At 44.0% G+C, this 21,634-nt stretch overlaps 1 protein-coding gene across 1 annotated transcript in view; it reads right to left on the bottom strand.

The window, feature by feature from the left end:
• LOC146197754 (mite group 2 allergen-like Ixo r 2) overlaps positions 1–14,013 on the bottom strand; it is a 62,270-nt gene extending 48,257 nt beyond the window's left edge. Inside the window, exon 1 of the mRNA XM_084599662.1 lies at positions 13,858–14,013. Within this exon, the coding sequence (XP_084455788.1) occupies positions 13,858–13,936 (79 nt within the window). The 5' untranslated portion in view covers positions 13,937–14,013. The remainder of the gene's footprint in view (positions 1–13,857) is intronic.
• Positions 14,014–21,634: the final 7,621 nt, after the last annotated feature.

Below are 21,634 nucleotides of genomic sequence, written 5' to 3'. Positions count from 1 at the left end.
TAGGGCGAAGGCCTCTCCCATATTTCTCCACTTAACCCGGTTCAGAGCTAGCTGCCACTTAACCTCTGCGAACTTCTTAATCTCATCCGCCCACCTAACTTTCTGCCGCCCCCTGCTACGCTTTCCTTCCCTTGGAATCCAGTTTGTTACCCTTAGCGACCATCGGTTATCCTCTCTTCGCACTACATGTCCTGCTCATGTCCATTTCTTCTTCTTAATTTCCACTAGAATGTCGGTAACTTGAGTTATTTCTCTGACCCACTCTGCACGCTTTCTATCTCTTAATGTTACCCCTACCATTTTTCGTTCCATAGCCCTCTGGGTTGTCCTCAACACGGGTTATGCCGGCCTAATGTCGCGGCGGCACTCTTGGTGTCCGGGGGATGGGGAAGTGGGATGTGGGGAGGGGTGGGGTGAGAGGGCAGGGGTGAGAGCTGGCGTAGCGCGCTGGGCGGCCAATCCTTCCCCTCTCATCTCGGCGGACAGTATCTGCATCTGGAGAGGCGACGCCGCGACACCGAAGCGGGCGGATGCTGCTACAAGAACGAGGATGAAAGTTGGGCACTCTCATAAACAGCTAGGCCTGCTGGTTGTACGTGCCTTCGTGTGTCGTTCTACACGATCACGGCTATGGACCGAGCTAGCGGTGTGGCTTTCGGTTTTGAGAGCAGAGCCCGAACTCCCTCAATATACAGGTTTTAGCAAAGCCTTCCTGTTGAAAAAATTTATATATTATGAGACCTTTCATACCGGATTATTGGACATGTGAGTTGTAGGAGTTGTAGGACGCGGTCGCCGGCACTCGTTCTGTAAAAAATGTTGACCCAAGCTAAAAAAACGTTGAGATATATAAAATTACGTAGTTAGATAAAAAAAAATTGTCCGCGCCAGGAATCCATGTTTCTACGGATATCCTACCGCACTTCAGCCAGTACGCTAACCACCACACTAAGGCAACCTTTTTTTTTTCTTTATTGAATGGGGAACTTCCGTTAAAAAAAAAAAAAAAAAAAAAAAAAAAACTCCGCTTACTTAAACTTATCCATGTCTGAAGTTACCGGGCTGCTTAATACGAGCCCGCCATATCCCTAGCCCGACAATGAATCACCATCAAAGCATCGAAATTCTGGGAGGCGCACACATGCATCTAGGTGCGGCATCCAGTTTGGAGGTTCTTCACGTGCAGCATACACACTCCTCACCCAAGCACACTGCTCCCGAAACACGGATTTGGACGATCTTGGTGGCTCGGCATGCCTCTCCTTCATACGGCTTAAAAAAAAAGGCTGAACAGCCCCATCAGCACAAACAGATCATAAGGCACAACAGACTTTTTGTCAAGGGGCAAAAATCTAATAGTAAATTCTGTAGTTTCAATGTCCTTTTTAAAAGTTCTTTGTAGTCCGTCCCAAAAGAACGTAGCATCACGGCACAGAATAAAGCAATGATCAACGGGTGCTTACATTCGTCCTTTTTTAGCGCTATTTTGCTGTTTGGCGCTGTATCTTTTCCACGAGTATCGTCGCCCTTCGACGATTGCCCTGTAAACATGCTGAACCTTTTTTTTTTCTATCATCAGGGCAATCCTCCGAGCGTATCAGATCTCTGCACCTATATCTCAGAATATCCGAATATGTTATGGGGTGGCTATTTCGTGGTATTACAGCGCGTTTTTCTTTCTACTGCAGGAGATATCTCCGGTAGCGCCGCATGTCGTAGTGGAATATTTAGCTTCACATGCTACCAGCGGAGTAGCGGCGGCAGTATTTCACTTCCCATTACGCCTTTTGTATATGCAAACCCTTGTATAAGCATCGCTGTTGATATGCAGCTATCGATGTATAGTTCGGCGGGCGGCGACGTGTTTTCCCTTACAAAAATGCATGTAGGGTTTCTATAGAAATTCGAAAGCGTTGTGTCAATACACGCTGTTGAAAGTCTGTCGATAATCAACAACATTTTGGATGATGCAGTGTTGACCTCTTGTTGAGCGCTTATGAAATAGTGGCCCATGTGTTTCTTAAGAGCGCTTTTGGAATTCGCGCAACTGAAATTCTGTTGATTTCAGGCTCAAATGCTTCAGAAACTCTGCAAGTGACGCTTTTTGATTTTCTGCTACCTTTCCACTCCTGAACAACAGAAAATAGTACACGACCATCGGTTTGCCAGGAGCAGACACGGGGTGATTTTCATTAATGCAAAAGTAGTACAGTACATCTCCTAGCTGCGATAAGTCACCACATTCTACGTTCTGCCCGACCAATCAACAATCCTGTCTGATCAGTGCTGGTTAATGATAAGCATAGTGAGGCATAAAAGAACAAAACAGATCTTGATCTTTTAAGCCCCATTATACTTACTCACTCATTAACCTACACTAAACTGACTAAATTGTTGATTGGTCGAGCAGAACATAGAATGTGTTGACTGACCGCAGCAAGGATGTGTGCTGTGCTACTTTTGCATTAATGTAAACCACCTCGTGCCTGCTCCTGGCTAACCGTTGATCACGCAGCATTTTCTGTTAATCCGCAGCGGAAAGGGAACACAGAATAAAAAATGCGCGTTAATGAGAAAGAAAAAATATGCATCTTTGGTGAACCCATAACATGAGCTGGGTTGTTTATTTCCTTTATTTCAATTAATGTGCAAGGTATGACGCCAGGCTGTTCTTTGCGTAAAACGCTGATACGTCCGGGAACTCCTCGCACGTGATGCTGAAATAAACAATATAAATCATAATTAAGTTGCGGTATATACTAACCTAAAAATAGAGCAAAGGCATTTGTGCGCTGCTCCACGTCATAGCTCAAGAAATTTCTTGTCTAAAATGAGTTGTCACTGTCTTTCACTGCTTAGACGGCATCGACCGCCGCCTCCACAGCTCGGCAGCACTACCACATCGTTCATTTCTCCCTGATAAACAATATATGCTGCTGTCAAAGATCCCATTGTGAATATAAATAGCAAAGCGCAGGTCACAAGCATTACTACCCAGAAAACTTGAAGCAAAATTACCAACTATAGGCACTAAAATGAGTGGAAACAAAAACAAACACTGCAAAAATGGCGGAGCTGCACAGATTCAATAATCCACAATGTGTGACAGAGGCATATTATTATCTCGATAATGTGTCCGTCTCAGCGCGAGTAGCGTATCGAAAGAGTACAGCACTGTGCCGAACAATCCGTCAAAAACGGTCACCGGTTAAAAAAAAAAAGAAAGAAAATGTCGCCATTCCAGCTGGCGTTCCATCGGCCCCAGCGTCCGCGTAGAGACAAGCCTCGTTCTCTCTCTCTCTCTCCCCCTCCTTTTTTTTCCGACGAGGCTGGTTTGTCTGCTAGAAATATTTACATGCGGGCTTCACCTTGTAGCACACACAGTACAAGACTGGCACAAACACGAATAGGAAAAAATAAAACACTCACCAAAGTGCAGACGCTCCCTCCGCCCGCGCCGGCTTTTCGCCTAGAATCCAAAACGCCTGCGACTGTTGAACTTCTTAAACACGTCCTCCTTGCGCAGAAGCTGCCACCCAAGAGCGGAGTCCTCCGAAGACTTAAATTCGTACGTTCGCGCTCCACTTTCAACAAAACGATCTTCGTGATAATCACCAGCGAAAAACCTACATACGGTGCTTCGTTCACAGTGCAAGATGCGACCACGGTGGCGGGAAAACGCCAACTGAACTGGCACATCGCCGCACTCAGCGTACGCGCGTCTGCGTGCAAAGAAAACGGGGCGCAGAAGAACAGCTTCGGTGAAAAGCCGCCACCCCCGCTGCGCGACTGCTGAAGCCAAGGTCATCTCCGTGAAAACAAACCACGGTGAAGGCAGAGAGCGGAGACCAAGCGGGAGCAACCCCTCCTTCCTCCCCCTTTTTTCCCCCCAGCCGACAGGAAGCGACCCTCGACCTCTCCGGACATGCTGGCGCCGTTCGCGGGGCACGGGGGAAGTGGGATGCGGACAGGGGCAAGGCGGCGGCCGAATGCTTCTTTGAAAAGAAGAGTCGCCGTTAGAAGACGCATGCAATCTTGTTTTTTTTCTTTTTTTTTTCATACGCGAATGTTTTTGCTATGCGTGTAAACTCTATAGTATGCGTGGGATCAATCCGTGATTATTAGAACCCCTCAATGTTTAAAGTGACTTCATTTTAGCATGGTGTCCACTAAGAAAGGAAGGAAAAGAAAAAACAGTAAAATTCTCCAAAGACATACAGCGGTGGAGGATTCCAATACAGACTGCACCTCATTTTGCGGCAAAAAGCTACGGGCAAAAATACCTATGCTTGGGCAGAATGTCAGACCCTGAAGCATATATATATTGAACTTTGGAACTGGTTTAAAAAAGCTCTGTCCTGCCCTACATGGTAGGTTCAATCTAGGATCCTGTTTGTTAGTATGATGACTCACTGAACTTGTTTTATGATAAATATAAAATATGTCCTACCACTAAAGTTACCTTCTGCGACATACAGAAGCTGATCCATTACGGATTCTGATTGACATTCAACGATGTATTTGCATTATTAGTGGAGGCTTTGCCATCATGAAGTTTTTAGGGCATATTTTCACTGTGTTGCGAAGCTTGAGCTAAGTGTGCACCGTTAATATGTACTTTTATATAACATGAACGAGCACGCAACTGCATGCTGCTCTTATATTTCCCTTTGCAGAATGTGGCCAATAGTTGATTACAAGTGAGACCAAAAATTCATAACGAAATTGTTACATCATGCTCTTATCATTTGTGCCTAAAACTACTTAAAAACATGGGTCAGCATGAACAGTACACGCTAATTGTTCGTGAACGTTGCAAACTGACAACAAAAAGCACATAGAAAAAATTGCACAAAAAGTCTATTGGGTAGAACACAATGAAATTTCTGTTGGCCCTGTAAAGATTGCATTCAGCTGGGGTTGAATGTCTATCGAAATTCAATAAATTCAAAAGGCGGTCAATAGTCCAACAATAGAGTTTCAAAACTCATTTTTGTAAGGGTTGAGTTATGCTCGAGCATACTTGATATGTTACTGTGGAAAGGTGAATCTATTCACTGCACTTTCGCAGTGCAGACTCGTCATCAGTTGCAGATATGAGCGTGCAACATAAGGTCGGAAGTCTTGCAGCGATTGTTGCTTGCAATTAACGCATACGCTCCTCTTCCTAGTCCTGCATACTTATTTACGGGTACTTTATGCCCCACATCGGCTCCTTCATGCTTTCGTATCATTTCATACAGATCCTATGAAAATCGCATATAGGTTTTTTATTGCAAAAGCAATACTACTCGCACTTTCAAGCCTTCGCGTGACCCGGCCGCAGAATAAGTCTTACCCACGTGACGCTGTGACGTCACACCCCACGTGACACACGGGCTGGCAGGAGCTGCCAACTTGGGTCTCTCGTTTCACATGGGACGGTTATGTCAGAATCAGCCTGCTAGGACCCTGGCATTCACGTTACCCCTATAGGCCACTAAGGCACGTTCATACGGCTTGGTTAAAGCGGGGCTTTATATGTGGGCTGAGGAAGAAGAAAAAGAGAAGAACGCTCGGTCACCCGCAGCTAATGTTTTCGCTCAAAATTTGGTTCAGCAGCGTTGAACCCTTGTAATTTTTTTTTTTTAATAGGGATTCGATTTAATCCGATCTGCTCTTAAAAAGCTAAACCATTTCCGCATTGAGGGCCTCAGTCCTACTTGTTGTAACAGTTTGTCTTTCATAACACTGCTTAATCAGCGACCAAAGGGCGGCATTCTTGTACCCCTTTTATTCTCGCTATATAATTGAAAGGGAAATGAAGGGCTCGTTATTAAAGAACTCAAAGGAGCGAACAGCCTACGATTGCAAGGAAAACGTTGGTTTTTTTTTATACTGTTGGCATTTACAGGAATTAGTCTTATGGTGATTATTGAGACAACGAACATTAAATTCAAAGTGGAAGGAAAAACAATGCGCCGAAGGTGGGAGTCGAACCCACGACCTCCTAATGTCGCGTCCAGTGCTCTTCCAGCTAAGCTACATTGACGGCTGTCCCACCTTCCGCTTGCTTGGGTATTTATGTTTACTAACCAGTTTAAACATGTGAGCGTGCACCAGCGCCATCTTCATCCCTAATGTAAACTGCTGTTCCTTCCCGAGGCTGTTGAACATTACCTTAGTCTTCTGCATATTGATTTTCAAGCCTACCTTTCTACTTTTCCTGTCTTGGTCATCAATCATTATTTGCAGTTCATCCCCCGAGTTGCTTAGCAAGGCAATGTCATCAGCAAATCGCAGATTACTGAGATATTCTCCATCTTCCCCTATCCCTAACTGCCCCCATTCCAAGTCTCCGAATACTTCCTCTAAGCAAGCTGTGAATAGTACTGGGGAGATTGTGTCTCCTTGCCTAACACCTTTCTTTATGGGAATTTTGTTACTTTCTTTATGCAGAACTATGGTTGCTGTGCAGCCATTATATATACAGGGTGTTGCACAATTAGACCCGCGCTGTAGAATGCTTCTCCCAGCTAAACCGCGGAATCCTTGCAGTTCAGATTTCACACAGAAATCGCATTTTGTCGCTAGTATTTTTTAATACTAAAGTTGTTTAGGGTACTTGCCTGATTCGATCAGAAGAAGTAAAATATTCCCATCGCCTGCGGCGGCGGCGACGCCAGACGAACCGCTGCCCCAGTGATGGGACTGGTGGCGCCACCTCATGCTGCTTACAACAACTTTGTAGCAGGAAAAGAGGGGGCGAACGTTTCTGGCAGAAGGTTTGAGTTGTTGTAAGCAGCATGAGGTGGCGCCACCAGTCCCATCGCTGGGGCAGCGGTTCGTCTGGCGTCGCCGCCGCCGCTGCAGGCGATGGGAATATTTTATTTCTTCTGATCGAATCAAGCAAGTACCACAAACAAATTTAGTATTAAAAAATACTAGCGACAAAATGCGATTTCTGTGCGAAATCTGAACTGCAAGGATTCCGCGGTTTAGCTGGGAGAAGCATTCTACAGCGCGGGTCTAATTGTGCAACACCCTGTATATATATCTTCCAGCACTTTCACGTAGGGCTCGTCTACCCCCTGATTTCGCAATGCCTGCATCACCGCCAAGGTTTCAACTGAGTCGAATGCTTTTTCGTAATCAATGAATGCTATGTATAAGGGCTGGTTATATTCCGAGCATTTTTCTATCACCTGATTGATGGTATGGATATGATCGATAGTAGAGTACCGTTTCCGAAACCCTGCTTGATCCTTTGCTTGATTGCTGTCTAAGGTTGTCCTGATTCTATTAGCGATTACCTTAGTAAATACCTTATACGTAACAGACAGTAAGCTGATTGGTCTGTAATTTTTAAGCTCTTTAGAGTCCCCTTTCTTGTGAATGAGGATAATGTTTGCATTCTTCCATGGTTCCGGTACCGTCGATGACACCAGGCACTGCGTATACAGGGTGGCCAGTTTTTCTAGCACGATATCCACCCGTCCTTCAGTAAATCTGTAGTTATCTGATCCTCTCCCGCTGATTTCCCCCTTTTCATAGTTTCTAGTGCTTTCTTGACCTCGTCCTTCGTTACTGGTGGAACGTCTGACTGTTTTTCCCTACCGCCAATCTCATTACGGTCCTGACTGCTTTGGCTACTGTAGAGATCTGTATAGAACTCCTCGGTTACTTTGACTATCCTTTCCATATTAGTGATGACGTTGCCCGCCTTGTCCCTTATCGCATACATCTGGTTTTTGCCTATGCCAAATTTCTTCTTTACCGCTTTAAGGCTTCCCCCGTTCTTTACAGCATGCTCAATTTTCTCCATGTTATACTTCCTTATATCGGCCACCTTGCGCTTATTGATTAGCTTTGATATCTCGGCCAATTCAATCTGGTCTGTTGGATTGGAAGCTTTCATACTCTGGCGTTTCTTAATCAAATCTTTCGTCTTCTTAGACAGCTTGCCGGTATCCTCTCTAACTGTCCTACCGCCTACTTCTACCGCGCACTCAGTAATGATATCTCTGAAATTATTGTTCCTTGCCTCTAGGGTAATGTCGCCATCCTCAGTTAGAGCTGAATACCTATTCCGTAGCGAGATCCTGAACTCTTCTGCCCTCCCCCTCACCGCTAATTCGTTGATGGGTTTCTTTCTTACTAATCTGTTGCGTTCCTTCTTCGGATTTAGGTTAATTCGGGATCTTACCATCCTGTGGTCACTGCATCGCACTTTCCCGATTACCTCTACATCTTGCATAATGGCGGGGGTTGAACACATTATGAAGTCGATTTCATTTTTAGTCTCTCCGTTAGTGCTTTCCCATGTCCATTTCCGGTTCTTCCGTTTGCTGAAGAAGGTATTCACGATTGTTAAGTTATTGCGCTCTGCAAACTCAACTAGTAACTCCCCCCTGCTATTCCTAGAACCAATGCCATACTCACCTACTGCCTTGTCTCCTGTCTGCTTTTTCCCTACCTTGGCATTGAAGTCGCCCATTAGTACAGTATACTGCGTCTTTACTTTTCGCATTGCCGATTCTACATCTCCGTAGAAGCTTTCAACTGGCTGGCCATCATAACTACATGTAGGTGCATAGGCCTGTACAACCTTCAGTTTATACCGCTTATTAAGCCTAATTACGATGCCTCCAACCCTCTCATTAGTACTATAGAATTCATCTATATTACCCGCTATATACTTATTGACAAGGAAACCTACTCTTAGTTGTCGCCTCTCTGGTAAGCCTCGATAACACAGTACATGCCCATCCTTCAGTACAGTATATGCCTCATTCAGCCTCCTAACCTCACTAAGCCCTATGGCATCCCATTTCATGCCCTCTAGTTCATCTAACAGCACTGCTAAGCTAGCTTCACTAGCTAGGGTTCTAGCATTAAACGTTGCCAGGGTCAGTTTCCAATGGCGGCCTGTCCAGCGGAGCCAGGCTTTCTTAGCACCCCCTGCTGCGTCACAGGTCTGACCGCCGCCGTGGTCAGTTGTTCCGCAGCCGCTGGTGACTGAGGGCCGGGGTTTTATGGAGCTTATCATAGGAGGTTGCGGCCAATTACTGCACCAGGGTGGCCAACTCCTGTTCTGGTGAGGGAGTGCGTTGCCGGAGGTGTTCACCGGCATCAGGTCGCACCCCAAACCTGTCTTATGCAATTCCATCAACACGCAGATTTTTTTCATCTGGTGGAGAATTGCGCGGCACCGGGATTTGAACCCCGGTTCTCTTGCATGCGAGGCGGATGTTCTACCGCTACGTCACCGCTACAGAACAAAATACATAGTCTACAAAATTGTTGAGCTGCCAGAATAAGGCAAAAAGTTACCGTCAATGATGTGCAGTCGGCTGTTTGTTTTTATATCCACAATTGGTTTGAACGTGATAAAGGACGCGTAAAGGCACACGGAAAACTGTTTAGAACTACCTCTGCGTTGCCGCTTGTATCTGAGCTGCTCAAGGCCACTTTTCTTTTTTTTTTTTTTTTTTTTTTTGTAGGGAAAGGTTTATGGCGGGAATCTGAGTACTCGTGTTCATATAAAGGTGAAATGAGCACCGCGTTCCGCTAGCTTTTCATCACCTCATGTTTTTGTTTTCTTTTGCCGACAAGTAACATACTTATCTTCTTGTAGCCATAAAAACAACGCTGTTTTATGGAAGTCGCCGTGAACACAGCAGGTCAGATGGCGCTGAGCTCTCTGCCATAAAGGTGTGTCAGGCTTCAAGTGCACCAAATGTGACGTCTTTTTGTGCCTTAAAAGGGCAACCAACTGTTTCCTTGAATTCCACTTCAAGTAGGACATGACTGACGCATGTCAGTTTGCCAGCTTTGCGCTCCCTATCCTGGCAGATCAACAAAATTGTTGACATTCTGTATTTCTTGAAATACTTGTTCAAACACATTCCCATTTTTTGGATGTACATTTAGAATAATAGAAACGAATACAAAACAAGGAAAAAATTAGAGCGTCGCTCTATCTGATCTTGCCAGTTAAAGGGTTAAAGGTTAACACAAATAAAACCAAAGGCATAATTTTCATGCTAAAATTCGGCAAACTGAACATTAAATACATCTACTTGGTGAAAGTAAAATTGAGATAGTCTCAGCTATAGGCTACGGTGCCTATTCGCCGCAACACTGACCTAGGAGTGGCGCCACCGTCGCTCCGATAGTGGGGATCGGCGGCGTATGTCTACTTCCGAGTTTACGGCGGGATTGTTGGCGATGAAAACGTGCCTTATGCAATGCGTAAGTGATTTACTGTTTAGAGTGTTCCAATATTGCAAAAAAAAAAAAAATCCGTGGATTTCGAAAAAAAAAATGCGCGGGTTTTAGGAAAACAAGGCACGCAGCTACCCGTCTTGCAGATTTACTGGCCTCGCTTTGCACGCTCTTTGGCGTTGTACGGGGCTCACAGGCCTGATACTTGGGCCTGAACATGCCATGCCTTATCGCCTTTTCAACAGCGTGCGGGTGTCTTATACGAGTGAGACAGGCAAATTTAGTGTCAAGTCCACGATTTATTTATTTATTTCAGTTACCCTCTTGGCCCGGTGGGCATTATAGAGGGGAGTGGGACTTGGCAAAAAAAAAAAAAAAAAAGAGGGGAGGAAAGAACATGGGTACATGGCATTGTAGGTTATGAAGGCAAATGATGTTTACAATGCAGAATTCACACAATAAAATAATAAAAGCAAACAAAACAAGTTATACAGGTTGCAAATTATTTAATGCATAAAAAAACAATGACGCTCGTGCTCTGACCTGCAGTATACTTCAGAATGAATCGAGGCAGCCTGGTTCATTATATCGTACTTGACACGAGGGTTAAGTGGGTTAAATGTAGAACTGACAGCGTACTGCCCGGCGGGTTGCCGTAGACTGAGTGGACATCAACTCTGGCTAGACAGCCAGGCACAAATGCATTCCCCAAAAATGAGATTACGCCGACACTGTACAGGAAACCTCGCCGCACAGGAAGGCTGGCTGGTGACGTGTATAGCGGTGACTGTGAGTGGATTGAGTTTGCCGGGTTCACAACAAGGCGAATGCTTCTTGCGGCAGATAATCTGGTGTTTACTGTGAAATTACTCTAAATGATTTCTTGAAACTGAGGGAAGTATGAGGAATTTCTGATGTCGGTGATGTTTATAAATAGTCAATTAGTAGTGTAATTATTTTTTTGAATGAAAATGAATTTCACCATATGACAGAACTTTTACATATTTAACAAAATTTAGGACTATGAGCGAATAATTTTCAGTACTGCTAAAGTGCAAGCTACGAATCAGTAGCCGCGAAGACATTGTAGAAACTGCGCTTGACCGCTGTCATGCCCTGGCAAGGAATTTGGAAGGCTGAAGATTTCTTTACCATTGTAGTTATGGTTGAGCAGTGACATGGGGCGGTTCTGTCGTTTACTTCCAAAACAGGGGCCGGATATAAAACTATCCTGAAAGAAATGGAGTTCATCTTATCATGTGACTATAAGTATGTATTTATTCCCGAAATAACCACCGATGGCTAAGCCCGTATGAAGCTACTTTAATCCCCTTGTCAGGAACAACCAGTTTGCTCGAAAGACAGCACAAACGAAAATGAGTTTTAATGACTCTAATGGGCTACCGTGTACATTGACCTATTTGTATTATGAAATATTTAGTGCAACAGGTACTGCGAAGATTTGTTTGTCAAACGTTCGAGCATTTCTCTAAAGCGAAATGTGCTTATTACCACTGTTACGGATGCGCAGAATCCGTCAACGAAAAAAAAAAAAGAAATGAAATGCATATATGGGTTTAACGCGCGATGCGACATCGGCTATATGGCGGATGATGTAGGGGTGGGCCTCGGTGTCATTGACCACGTGGGATTCTTTAACGTGCAGTCAAATCCCGCAGCCGAGGAGCACCTTTCGAAACTGCCGGGATCGAACCCCCCGTTCTCGAAATCATCAGTCGAGCGCCCTACCACTGAGACATCGTGACAGAGGTTTAACAGCAAAAAAAAAAAAAAGTACTGACAATTTTATCATAGATGCAGAGTGGCTTGTTCAAACTGGATTTTGCTAAGCAGCGGCCGCGTGTTTCAGTAGTTGCGGTATTCCAAACAGAAACGAGAATATACGATTTTTGAGCATTAAGTTGTATTGGCGGCATCAGCCTGTTTTGCTTTGACACGGCGCCTCGTTTGAGACATTGATTGCCAAAGATTCTCAAGCGCCGAAGACCACTACTGACAATGTCGTTTCCAGCGTGACATACCCGATATGGACAATGTATATAAATTTTTTAATGGAGCGCGGGGTAATAGCCTGTCCATATTTCTTTTGCAAGAGGCAGATATGTAAGCAAAAGCCCACAGGAATCGCGAAATCAACATAAAGTACTCTTGCACACGCCGCACGCGCGCACGTAAGTCACTGCGGGTTGCCACGCGACGCGAACACGCATCCACATTGGATAGGTTTCGCCGCTAGTTGGCGACTCTGCTCGATCTCGAGGCCAATAGGTGCTATCTTCTCCGAGACTTAGAGCTGGGATGCAAAGATAGAGTGTGTTGTAAATAAAACGAACAAAATAAACGGAATATTATGGCTAAATAGGCTAAAATTTTCAATTTATAATGCCTTTTTTCTTCCATCTCTCACTTGTTATTTTATTATTTGAGGTAGTACCACCAATCAAAATATTTTTAAAAATTGTTATCGCTCAAAAGCGAACAATAAGACTAATTGCAAACGTTCCATGGTACTCACGCGCAAGTAATCTTTTTCTAGACTTTGGCATTATGAAGACTGCGACTTTGTATTCATTTCGGCGGTTATGTTTGTATAAAAGAGCTGTCTCTAATACTAACGCTGTTTTTCTACAAATGGTTTGTATTATTCATTATATTCCATCTTTTAACACACGTAAGAAACAGCTTTGGTCGTTACCGTTTTATCGCACTAATTACTATACCCAATAAATATTTTACAACTGACTATTCTGCTTAACTCCCTTCCGGACAGAAATATAATACTCGAAGATACTTCCAGGTACCCCCCATTATCAGTCCTGCATGTAAGTGAACAAGAGAATGAATCGTGAATGTTCTGCTTCTTCGAATCGTTTCTACTATTGTAATTGTGTGTGTTCCTCATCTCCTTGTTCTCGCGTTGCGTCTGCTGTTGAAAATGTGAGCATAATGTGCCTCTAAGCAGTATATTGCCGATTTTTTCGTAGTGTCCCCTCTCAAGTTTGTATGCTGCGAGAAAAATAAAGAATTTTCATTTTCAATGGATAGATTTTGGATGGCAGGCGGTTTCCTTGGACTTCCACCACTGCCATCTGAGGCTGGTGTCGTAGGCATCTCCCTAAAGAGATGATACGTGCGCAAATATTTTCGGAAATGCAGCATCTGCTAGGCCCTGGACGGCGCGGAGGACCATGTACTACGAGACATGGAGAGCGAGAAGCACTCGTCATCCGAATACAGTTCAAGCGACTCCGAGTAACGCTTGCATATTTCGTGGTGTTCTGCCATGAATGATTTGCTTACAAGCAGCATTTATGTGCAAATAAAATTAAATAATGCTGTCACTAGGTGGGTCTGGTTGAGCCTCAGTGCTTCAACATAAGGGTGTTTTCTTTTTCAGAATGTTTGTCATTCAGTGCTATTTTTTTTCTCGTTCTGAAGAAATTAGGGGGGGGGGGGTTGTTAACGTTAACGTATAGTCCGGTCGGACCTTTCCGGCTTTTACGCTGCATGCTAATGGGGATAGCACTTCGCAACAACAAGGCATCCAAGGCAAGGAGTGGTCGAGGTAAGAAATGTAGCTGAAATAAGTGAAGCGGGTCAATCACGAACACTTTGTAGGCAGGAGCTTACCGCAGTCTTCGTAGACGGCATCCCTGATCTGACCAAGGGTTGAGCCTACGGCGAAGAGGAAAAGAGTTGTGCGGAGCATCGTGCGAAAAATTAGAGACGACGTCAGCAACGGGACTCTATATAGCCGCCCGGAGCAGGTGCGACTGATCGCACGTATCCGGGGCAGATTGGGATCCAACCTTGACTGATTCCGAAGAGTGACGTACCGCTGATAGCGAACTTCACGCCGTCGGTGCATCCACGTGGAAAGGGCGTATTGCGATTTCTGACCGCTTGTGCTGATTATGAATTATACAGAGCACCATTGTCAGGCGAACTGCGTTATGCTGGAATGCTTCATCCACGTTTTTGCTCACATCCTGGACTAATGGTTTGATAAGTGGATTTGCAACCCCAGATCTCTGGTTATTACTCTGCGCTTTGCCTTCATAACGCAATCGTGCAAACAGCTCACTGCTGTCGACCTAAATGATCAATTTTCGTCTTCAGAAGCCTCATTTAACGTTTTTGCTCACATCCTGGACTAATGGTTTGATAAGTGGATTTGCAACCCCAGATCTCTGGTTATTACTCTGCGCTTTGCCTTCATAACGCAATCGTGCAAACAGCTCACTGCTGTCGACCTAAATGATCAATTTTCGTCTTCAGAAGCCTCATTTAACGTTTTTGCTCACATCCTGGACTAATGGTTTGATAAGTGGATTTGCAACCCCAGATCTCTGGTTATTACTCTGCGCTTTGCCTTCATAACGCAATCGTGCAAACAGCTCACTGCTGTCGACCTAAATGATCAATTTTCGTCTTCAGAAGCCTCATTTAACGTTTTTGCTCACATCCTGGACTAATGGTTTGATAAGTGGATTTGCAACCCCAGATCTCTGGTTATTACTCTGCGCTTTGCCTTCATAACGCAATCGTGCAAACAGCTCACTGCTGTCGACCTAAATGATCAATTTTCGTCTTCAGAAGCCTCATTTAACGTTTTTGCTCACATCCTGGACTAATGGTTTGATAAGTGGATTTGCAACCCCAGATCTCTGGTTATTACTCTGCGCTTTGCCTTCATAACGCAATCGTGCAAACAGCTCACTGCTGTCGACCTAAATGATCAATTTTCGTCTTCAGAAGCCTCATTTAACGTTTTTGCTCACATCCTGGACTAATGGTTTGATAAGTGGATTTGCAACCCCAGATCTCTGGTTATTACTCTGCGCTTTGCCTTCATAACGCAATCGTGCAAACAGCTCACTGCTGTCGACCTAAATGATCAATTTTCGTCTTCAGAAGCCTCATTTAACGTTTTTGCTCACATCCTGGACTAATGGTTTGATAAGTGGATTTGCAACCCCAGATCTCTGGTTATTACTCTGCGCTTTGCCTTCATAACGCAATCGTGCAAACAGCTCACTGCTGTCGACCTAAATGATCAATTTTCGTCTTCAGAAGCCTCATTTAACGTTTTTGCTCACATCCTGGACTAATGGTTTGATAAGTGGATTTGCAACCCCAGATCTCTGGTTATTACTCTGCGCTTTGCCTTCATAACGCAATCGTGCAAACAGCTCACTGCTGTCGACCTAAATGATCAATTTTCGTCTTCAGAAGCCTCATTTAACGTTTTTGCTCACATCCTGGACTAATGGTTTGATAAGTGGATTTGCAACCCCAGATCTCTGGTTATTACTCTGCGCTTTGCCTTCATAACGCAATCGTGCAAACAGCTCACTGCTGTCGACCTAAATGATCAATTTTCGTCTTCAGAAGCCTCATTTAACGTTTTTGCTCACATCCTGGACTAATGGTTTGATAAGTGGATTTGCAACCCCAGATCTCTGGTTATTACTCTGCGCTTTGCCTTCATAACGCAATCGTGCAAACAGCTCACTGCTGTCGACCTAAATGATCAATTTTCGTCTTCAGAAGCCTCATTTAACGTTTTTGCTCACATCCTGGACTAATGGTTTGATAAGTGGATTTGCAACCCCAGATCTCTGGTTATTACTCTGCGCTTTGCCTTCATAACGCAATCGTGCAAACAGCTGTCGACCGAAATGATCAATTTTCGTCTTCAGAAGCCTCATTTAACGTTTTTGCTCACATCCTGGACTAATGGTTTGATAAGTGGATTTGCAACCCCAGATCTCTGGTTATTACTCTGCGCTTTGCCTTCATAACGCAATCGTGCAAACAGCTCACTGCTGTCGACCTAAATGATCAATTTTCGTCTTCAGAAGCCTCATTTAACGTTTTTGCTCACATCCTGGACTAATGGTTTGATAAGTGGATTTGCAACCCCAGATCTCTGGTTATTACTCTGCGCTTTGCCTTCATAACGCAATCGTGCAAACAGCTGTCGACCTAAATGATCAATTTTCGTCTTCAGAAGCCTCATTTAACGTTTTTGCTCACATCCTGGACTAATGGTTTGATAAGTGGATTTGCAACCCCAGATCTCTGGTTATTACTCTGCGCTTTGCCTTCATAACGCAATCGTGCAAACAGCTGTCGACCTAAATGATCAATTTTCGTCTTCAGAAGCCTCATTTAACGTTTTTGCTCACATCCTGGACTAATGGTTTGATAAGTGGATTTGCAACCCCAGATCTCTGGTTATTACTCTGCGCTTTGCCTTCATAACGCAATCGTGCAAACAGCTGTCGACCGAAATGATCAATTTTCGTCTTCAGAAGCCTCATTTAACGTTTTTGCTCACATCCTGGACTAATGGTTTGATAAGTGGATTTGCAACCCCAGATCTCTGGTTATTACTCTGCGCTTTGCCTTCATAACGCAATCGTGCAAACAGCTCACTGCTGTCGACCTAAATGATCAATTTTCGTCTTCAGAAGCCTCATTTAACGTTTTTGCTCACATCCTGGACTAATGGTTTGATAAGTGGATTTGCAACCCCAGATCTCTGGTTATTACTCTGCGCTTTGCCTTCATAACGCAATCGTGCAAACAGCTGTCGACCGAAATGATCAATTTTCGTCTTCAGAAGCCTCATTTAACGTTTTTGCTCACATCCTGGACTAATGGTTTGATAAGTGGATTTGCAACCCCAGATCTCTGGTTATTACTCTGCGCTTTGCCTTCATAACGCAATCGTGCAAACAGCTGTCGACCGAAATGATCAATTTTCGTCTTCAGAAGCCTCATTTAACGTTTTTGCTCACATCCTGGACTAATGGTTTGATAAGTGGATTTGCAACCCCAGATCTCTGGTTATTACTCTGCGCTTTGCCTTCATAACGCAATCGTGCAAACAGCTGTCGACCGAAATGATCAATTTTCGTCTTCAGAAGCCTCATTTAACGTTTTTGCTCACATCCTGGACTAATGGTTTGATAAGTGGATTTGCAACCCCAGATCTCTGGTTATTACTCTGCGCTTTGCCTTCATAACGCAATCGTGCAAACAGCTCACTGCTGTCGACCTAAATGATCAATTTTCGTCTTCAGAAGCCTCATTTAACGTTTTTGCTCACATCCTGGACTAATGGTTTGATAAGTGGATTTGCAACCCCAGATCTCTGGTTATTACTCTGCGCTTTGCCTTCATAACGCAATCGTGCAAACAGCTGTCGACCGAAATGATCAATTTTCGTCTTCAGAAGCCTCATTTAACGTTTTTGCTCACATCCTGGACTAATGGTTTGATAAGTGGATTTGCAACCCCAGATCTCTGGTTATTACTCTGCGCTTTGCCTTCATAACGCAATCGTGCAAACAGCTGTCGACCTAAATGATCAATTTTCGTCTTCAGAAGCCTCATTTAACGTTTTTGCTCACATCCTGGACTAATGGTTTGATAAGTGGATTTGCAACCCCAGATCTCTGGTTATTACTCTGCGCTTTGCCTTCATAACGCAATCGTGCAAACAGCTGTCGACCGAAATGATCAATTTTCGTCTTCAGAAGCCTCATTTAACGTTTTTGCTCACATCCTGGACTAATGGTTTGATAAGTGGATTTGCAACCCCAGATCTCTGGTTATTACTCTGCGCTTTGCCTTCATAACGCAATCGTGCAAACAGCTGTCGACCTAAATGATCAATTTTCGTCTTCAGAAGCCTCATTTAACGTTTTTGCTCACATCCTGGACTAATGGTTTGATAAGTGGATTTGCAACCCCAGATCTCTGGTTATTACTCTGCGCTTTGCCTTCATAACGCAATCGTGCAAACAGCTGTCGACCGAAATGATCAATTTTCGTCTTCAGAAGCCTCATTTAACGTTTTTGCTCACATCCTGGACTAATGGTTTGATAAGTGGATTTGCAACCCCAGATCTCTGGTTATTACTCTGCGCTTTGCCTTCATAACGCAATCGTGCAAACAGCTGTCGACCGAAATGATCAATTTTCGTCTTCAGAAGCCTCATTTAACGTTTTTGCTCACATCCTGGACTAATGGTTTGATAAGTGGATTTGCAACCCCAGATCTCTGGTTATTACTCTGCGCTTTGCCTTCATAACGCAATCGTGCAAACAGCTGTCGACCGAAATGATCAATTTTCGTCTTCAGAAGCCTCATTTAACGTTTTTGCTCACATCCTGGACTAATGGTTTGATAAGTGGATTTGCAACCCCAGATCTCTGGTTATTACTCTGCGCTTTGCCTTCATAACGCAATCGTGCAAACAGCTGTCGACCTAAATGATCAATTTTCGTCTTCAGAAGCCTCATTTAACGTTTTTGCTCACATCCTGGACTAATGGTTTGATAAGTGGATTTGCAACCCCAGATCTCTGGTTATTACTCTGCGCTTTGCCTTCATAACGCAATCGTGCAAACAGCTGTCGACCGAAATGATCAATTTTCGTCTTCAGAAGCCTCATTTAACGTTTTTGCTCACATCCTGGACTAATGGTTTGATAAGTGGATTTGCAACCCCAGATCTCTGGTTATTACTCTGCGCTTTGCCTTCATAACGCAATCGTGCAAACAGCTGTCGACCGAAATGATCAATTTTCGTCTTCAGAAGCCTCATTTAACGTTTTTGCTCACATCCTGGACTAATGGTTTGATAAGTGGATTTGCAACCCCAGATCTCTGGTTATTACTCTGCGCTTTGCCTTCATAACGCAATCGTGCAAACAGCTGTCGACCTAAATGATCAATTTTCGTCTTCAGAAGCCTCATTTAACGTTTTTGCTCACATCCTGGACTAATGGTTTGATAAGTGGATTTGCAACCCCAGATCTCTGGTTATTACTCTGCGCTTTGCCTTCATAACGCAATCGTGCAAACAGCTGTCGACCGAAATGATCAATTTTCGTCTTCAGAAGCCTCATTTAACGTTTTTGCTCACATCCTGGACTAATGGTTTGATAAGTGGATTTGCAACCCCAGATCTCTGGTTATTACTCTGCGCTTTGCCTTCATAACGCAATCGTGCAAACAGCTGTCGACCTAAATGATCAATTTTCGTCTTCAGAAGCCTCATTTAACGTTTTTGCTCACATCCTGGACTAATGGTTTGATAAGTGGATTTGCAACCCCAGATCTCTGGTTATTACTCTGCGCTTTGCCTTCATAACGCAATCGTGCAAACAGCTGTCGACCGAAATGATCAATTTTCGTCTTCAGAAGCCTCATTTAACGTTTTTGCTCACATCCTGGACTAATGGTTTGATAAGTGGATTTGCAACCCCAGATCTCTGGTTATTACTCTGCGCTTTGCCTTCATAACGCAATCGTGCAAACAGCTGTCGACCTAAATGATCAATTTTCGTCTTCAGAAGCCTCATTTAACGTTTTTGCTCACATCCTGGACTAATGGTTTGATAAGTGGATTTGCAACCCCAGATCTCTGGTTATTACTCTGCGCTTTGCCTTCATAACGCAATCGTGCAAACAGCTGTCGACCGAAATGATCAATTTTCGTCTTCAGAAGCCTCATTTAACGTTTTTGCTCACATCCTGGACTAATGGTTTGATAAGTGGATTTGCAACCCCAGATCTCTGGTTATTACTCTGCGCTTTGCCTTCATAACGCAATCGTGCAAACAGCTGTCGACCTAAATGATCAATTTTCGTCTTCAGAAGCCTCATTTAACGTTTTTGCTCACATCCTGGACTAATGGTTTGATAAGTGGATTTGCAACCCCAGATCTCTGGTTATTACTCTGCGCTTTGCCTTCATAACGCAATCGTGCAAACAGCTGTCGACCGAAATGATCAATTTTCGTCTTCAGAAGCCTCATTTAACGTTTTTGCTCACATCCTGGACTAATGGTTTGATAAGTGGATTTGCAACCCCAGATCTCTGGTTATTACTCTGCGCTTTGCCTTCATAACGCAATCGTGCAAACAGCTGTCGACCTAAATGATCAATTTTCGTCTTCAGAAGCCTCATTTAACGTTTTTGCTCACATCCTGGACTAATGGTTTGATAAGTGGATTTGCAACCCCAGATCTCTGGTTATTACTCTGCGCTTTGCCTTCATAACGCAATCGTGCAAACAGCTGTCGACCGAAATGATCAATTTTCGTCTTCAGAAGCCTCATTTAACGTTTTTGCTCACATCCTGGACTAATGGTTTGATAAGTGGATTTGCAACCCCAGATCTCTGGTTATTACTCTGCGCTTTGCCTTCATAACGCAATCGTGCAAACAGCTGTCGACCTAAATGATCAATTTTCGTCTTCAGAAGCCTCATTTAACGTTTTTGCTCACATCCTGGACTAATGGTTTGATAAGTGGATTTGCAACCCCAGATCTCTGGTTATTACTCTGCGCTTTGCCTTCATAACGCAATCGTGCAAACAGCTCACTGCTGTCGACCGAAATGATCAATTTTCGTCTTCAGAAGCCTCATTTAACGTTTTTGCTCACATCCTGGACTAATGGTTTGATAAGTGGATTTGCAACCCCAGATCTCTGGTTATTACTCTGCGCTTTGCCTTCATAACGCAATCGTGCAAACAGCTGTCGACCGAAATGATCAATTTTCGTCTTCAGAAGCCTCATTTAACGTTTTTGCTCACATCCTGGACTAATGGTTTGATAAGTGGATTTGCAACCCCAGATCTCTGGTTATTACTCTGCGCTTTGCCTTCATAACGCAATCGTGCAAACAGCTGTCGACCTAAATGATCAATTTTCGTCTTCAGAAGCCTCATTTAACGTTTTTGCTCACATCCTGGACTAATGGTTTGATAAGTGGATTTGCAACCCCAGATCTCTGGTTATTACTCTGCGCTTTGCCTTCATAACGCAATCGTGCAAACAGCTGCTGTCGACCTAAATGATCAATTTTCGTCTTCAGAAGCCTCATTTAACGTTTTTGCTCACATCCTGGACTAATGGTTTGATAAGTGGATTTGCAACCCCAGATCTCTGGTTATTACTCTGCGCTTTGCCTTCATAACGCAATCGTGCAAACAGCTGTCGACCTAAATGATCAATTTTCGTCTTCAGAAGCCTCATTTAACGTTTTTGCTCACATCCTGGACTAATGGTTTGATAAGTGGATTTGCAACCCCAGATCTCTGGTTATTACTCTGCGCTTTGCCTTCATAACGCAATCGTGCAAACAGCTGTCGACCTAAATGATCAATTTTCGTCTTCAGAAGCCTCATTTAACGTTTTTGCTCACATCCTGGACTAATGGTTTGATAAGTGGATTTGCAACCCCAGATCTCTGGTTATTACTCTGCGCTTTGCCTTCATAACGCAATCGTGCAAACAGCTGTCGACCTAAATGATCAATTTTCGTCTTCAGAAGCCTCATTTAACGTTTTTGCTCACATCCTGGACTAATGGTTTGATAAG

Source organism: Amblyomma maculatum, chromosome 3 (genome assembly GCF_055883805.1).
Source record: "Amblyomma maculatum isolate TAMU_Amacu chromosome 3, ASM5588380v1, whole genome shotgun sequence".
NCBI classification, from domain to species: Eukaryota; Metazoa; Arthropoda; class Arachnida; order Ixodida; family Ixodidae; genus Amblyomma; species Amblyomma maculatum.
Note: the sequence above shows the minus strand (reverse complement) of the source record. Positions and strands in the feature narration are given on the sequence as shown.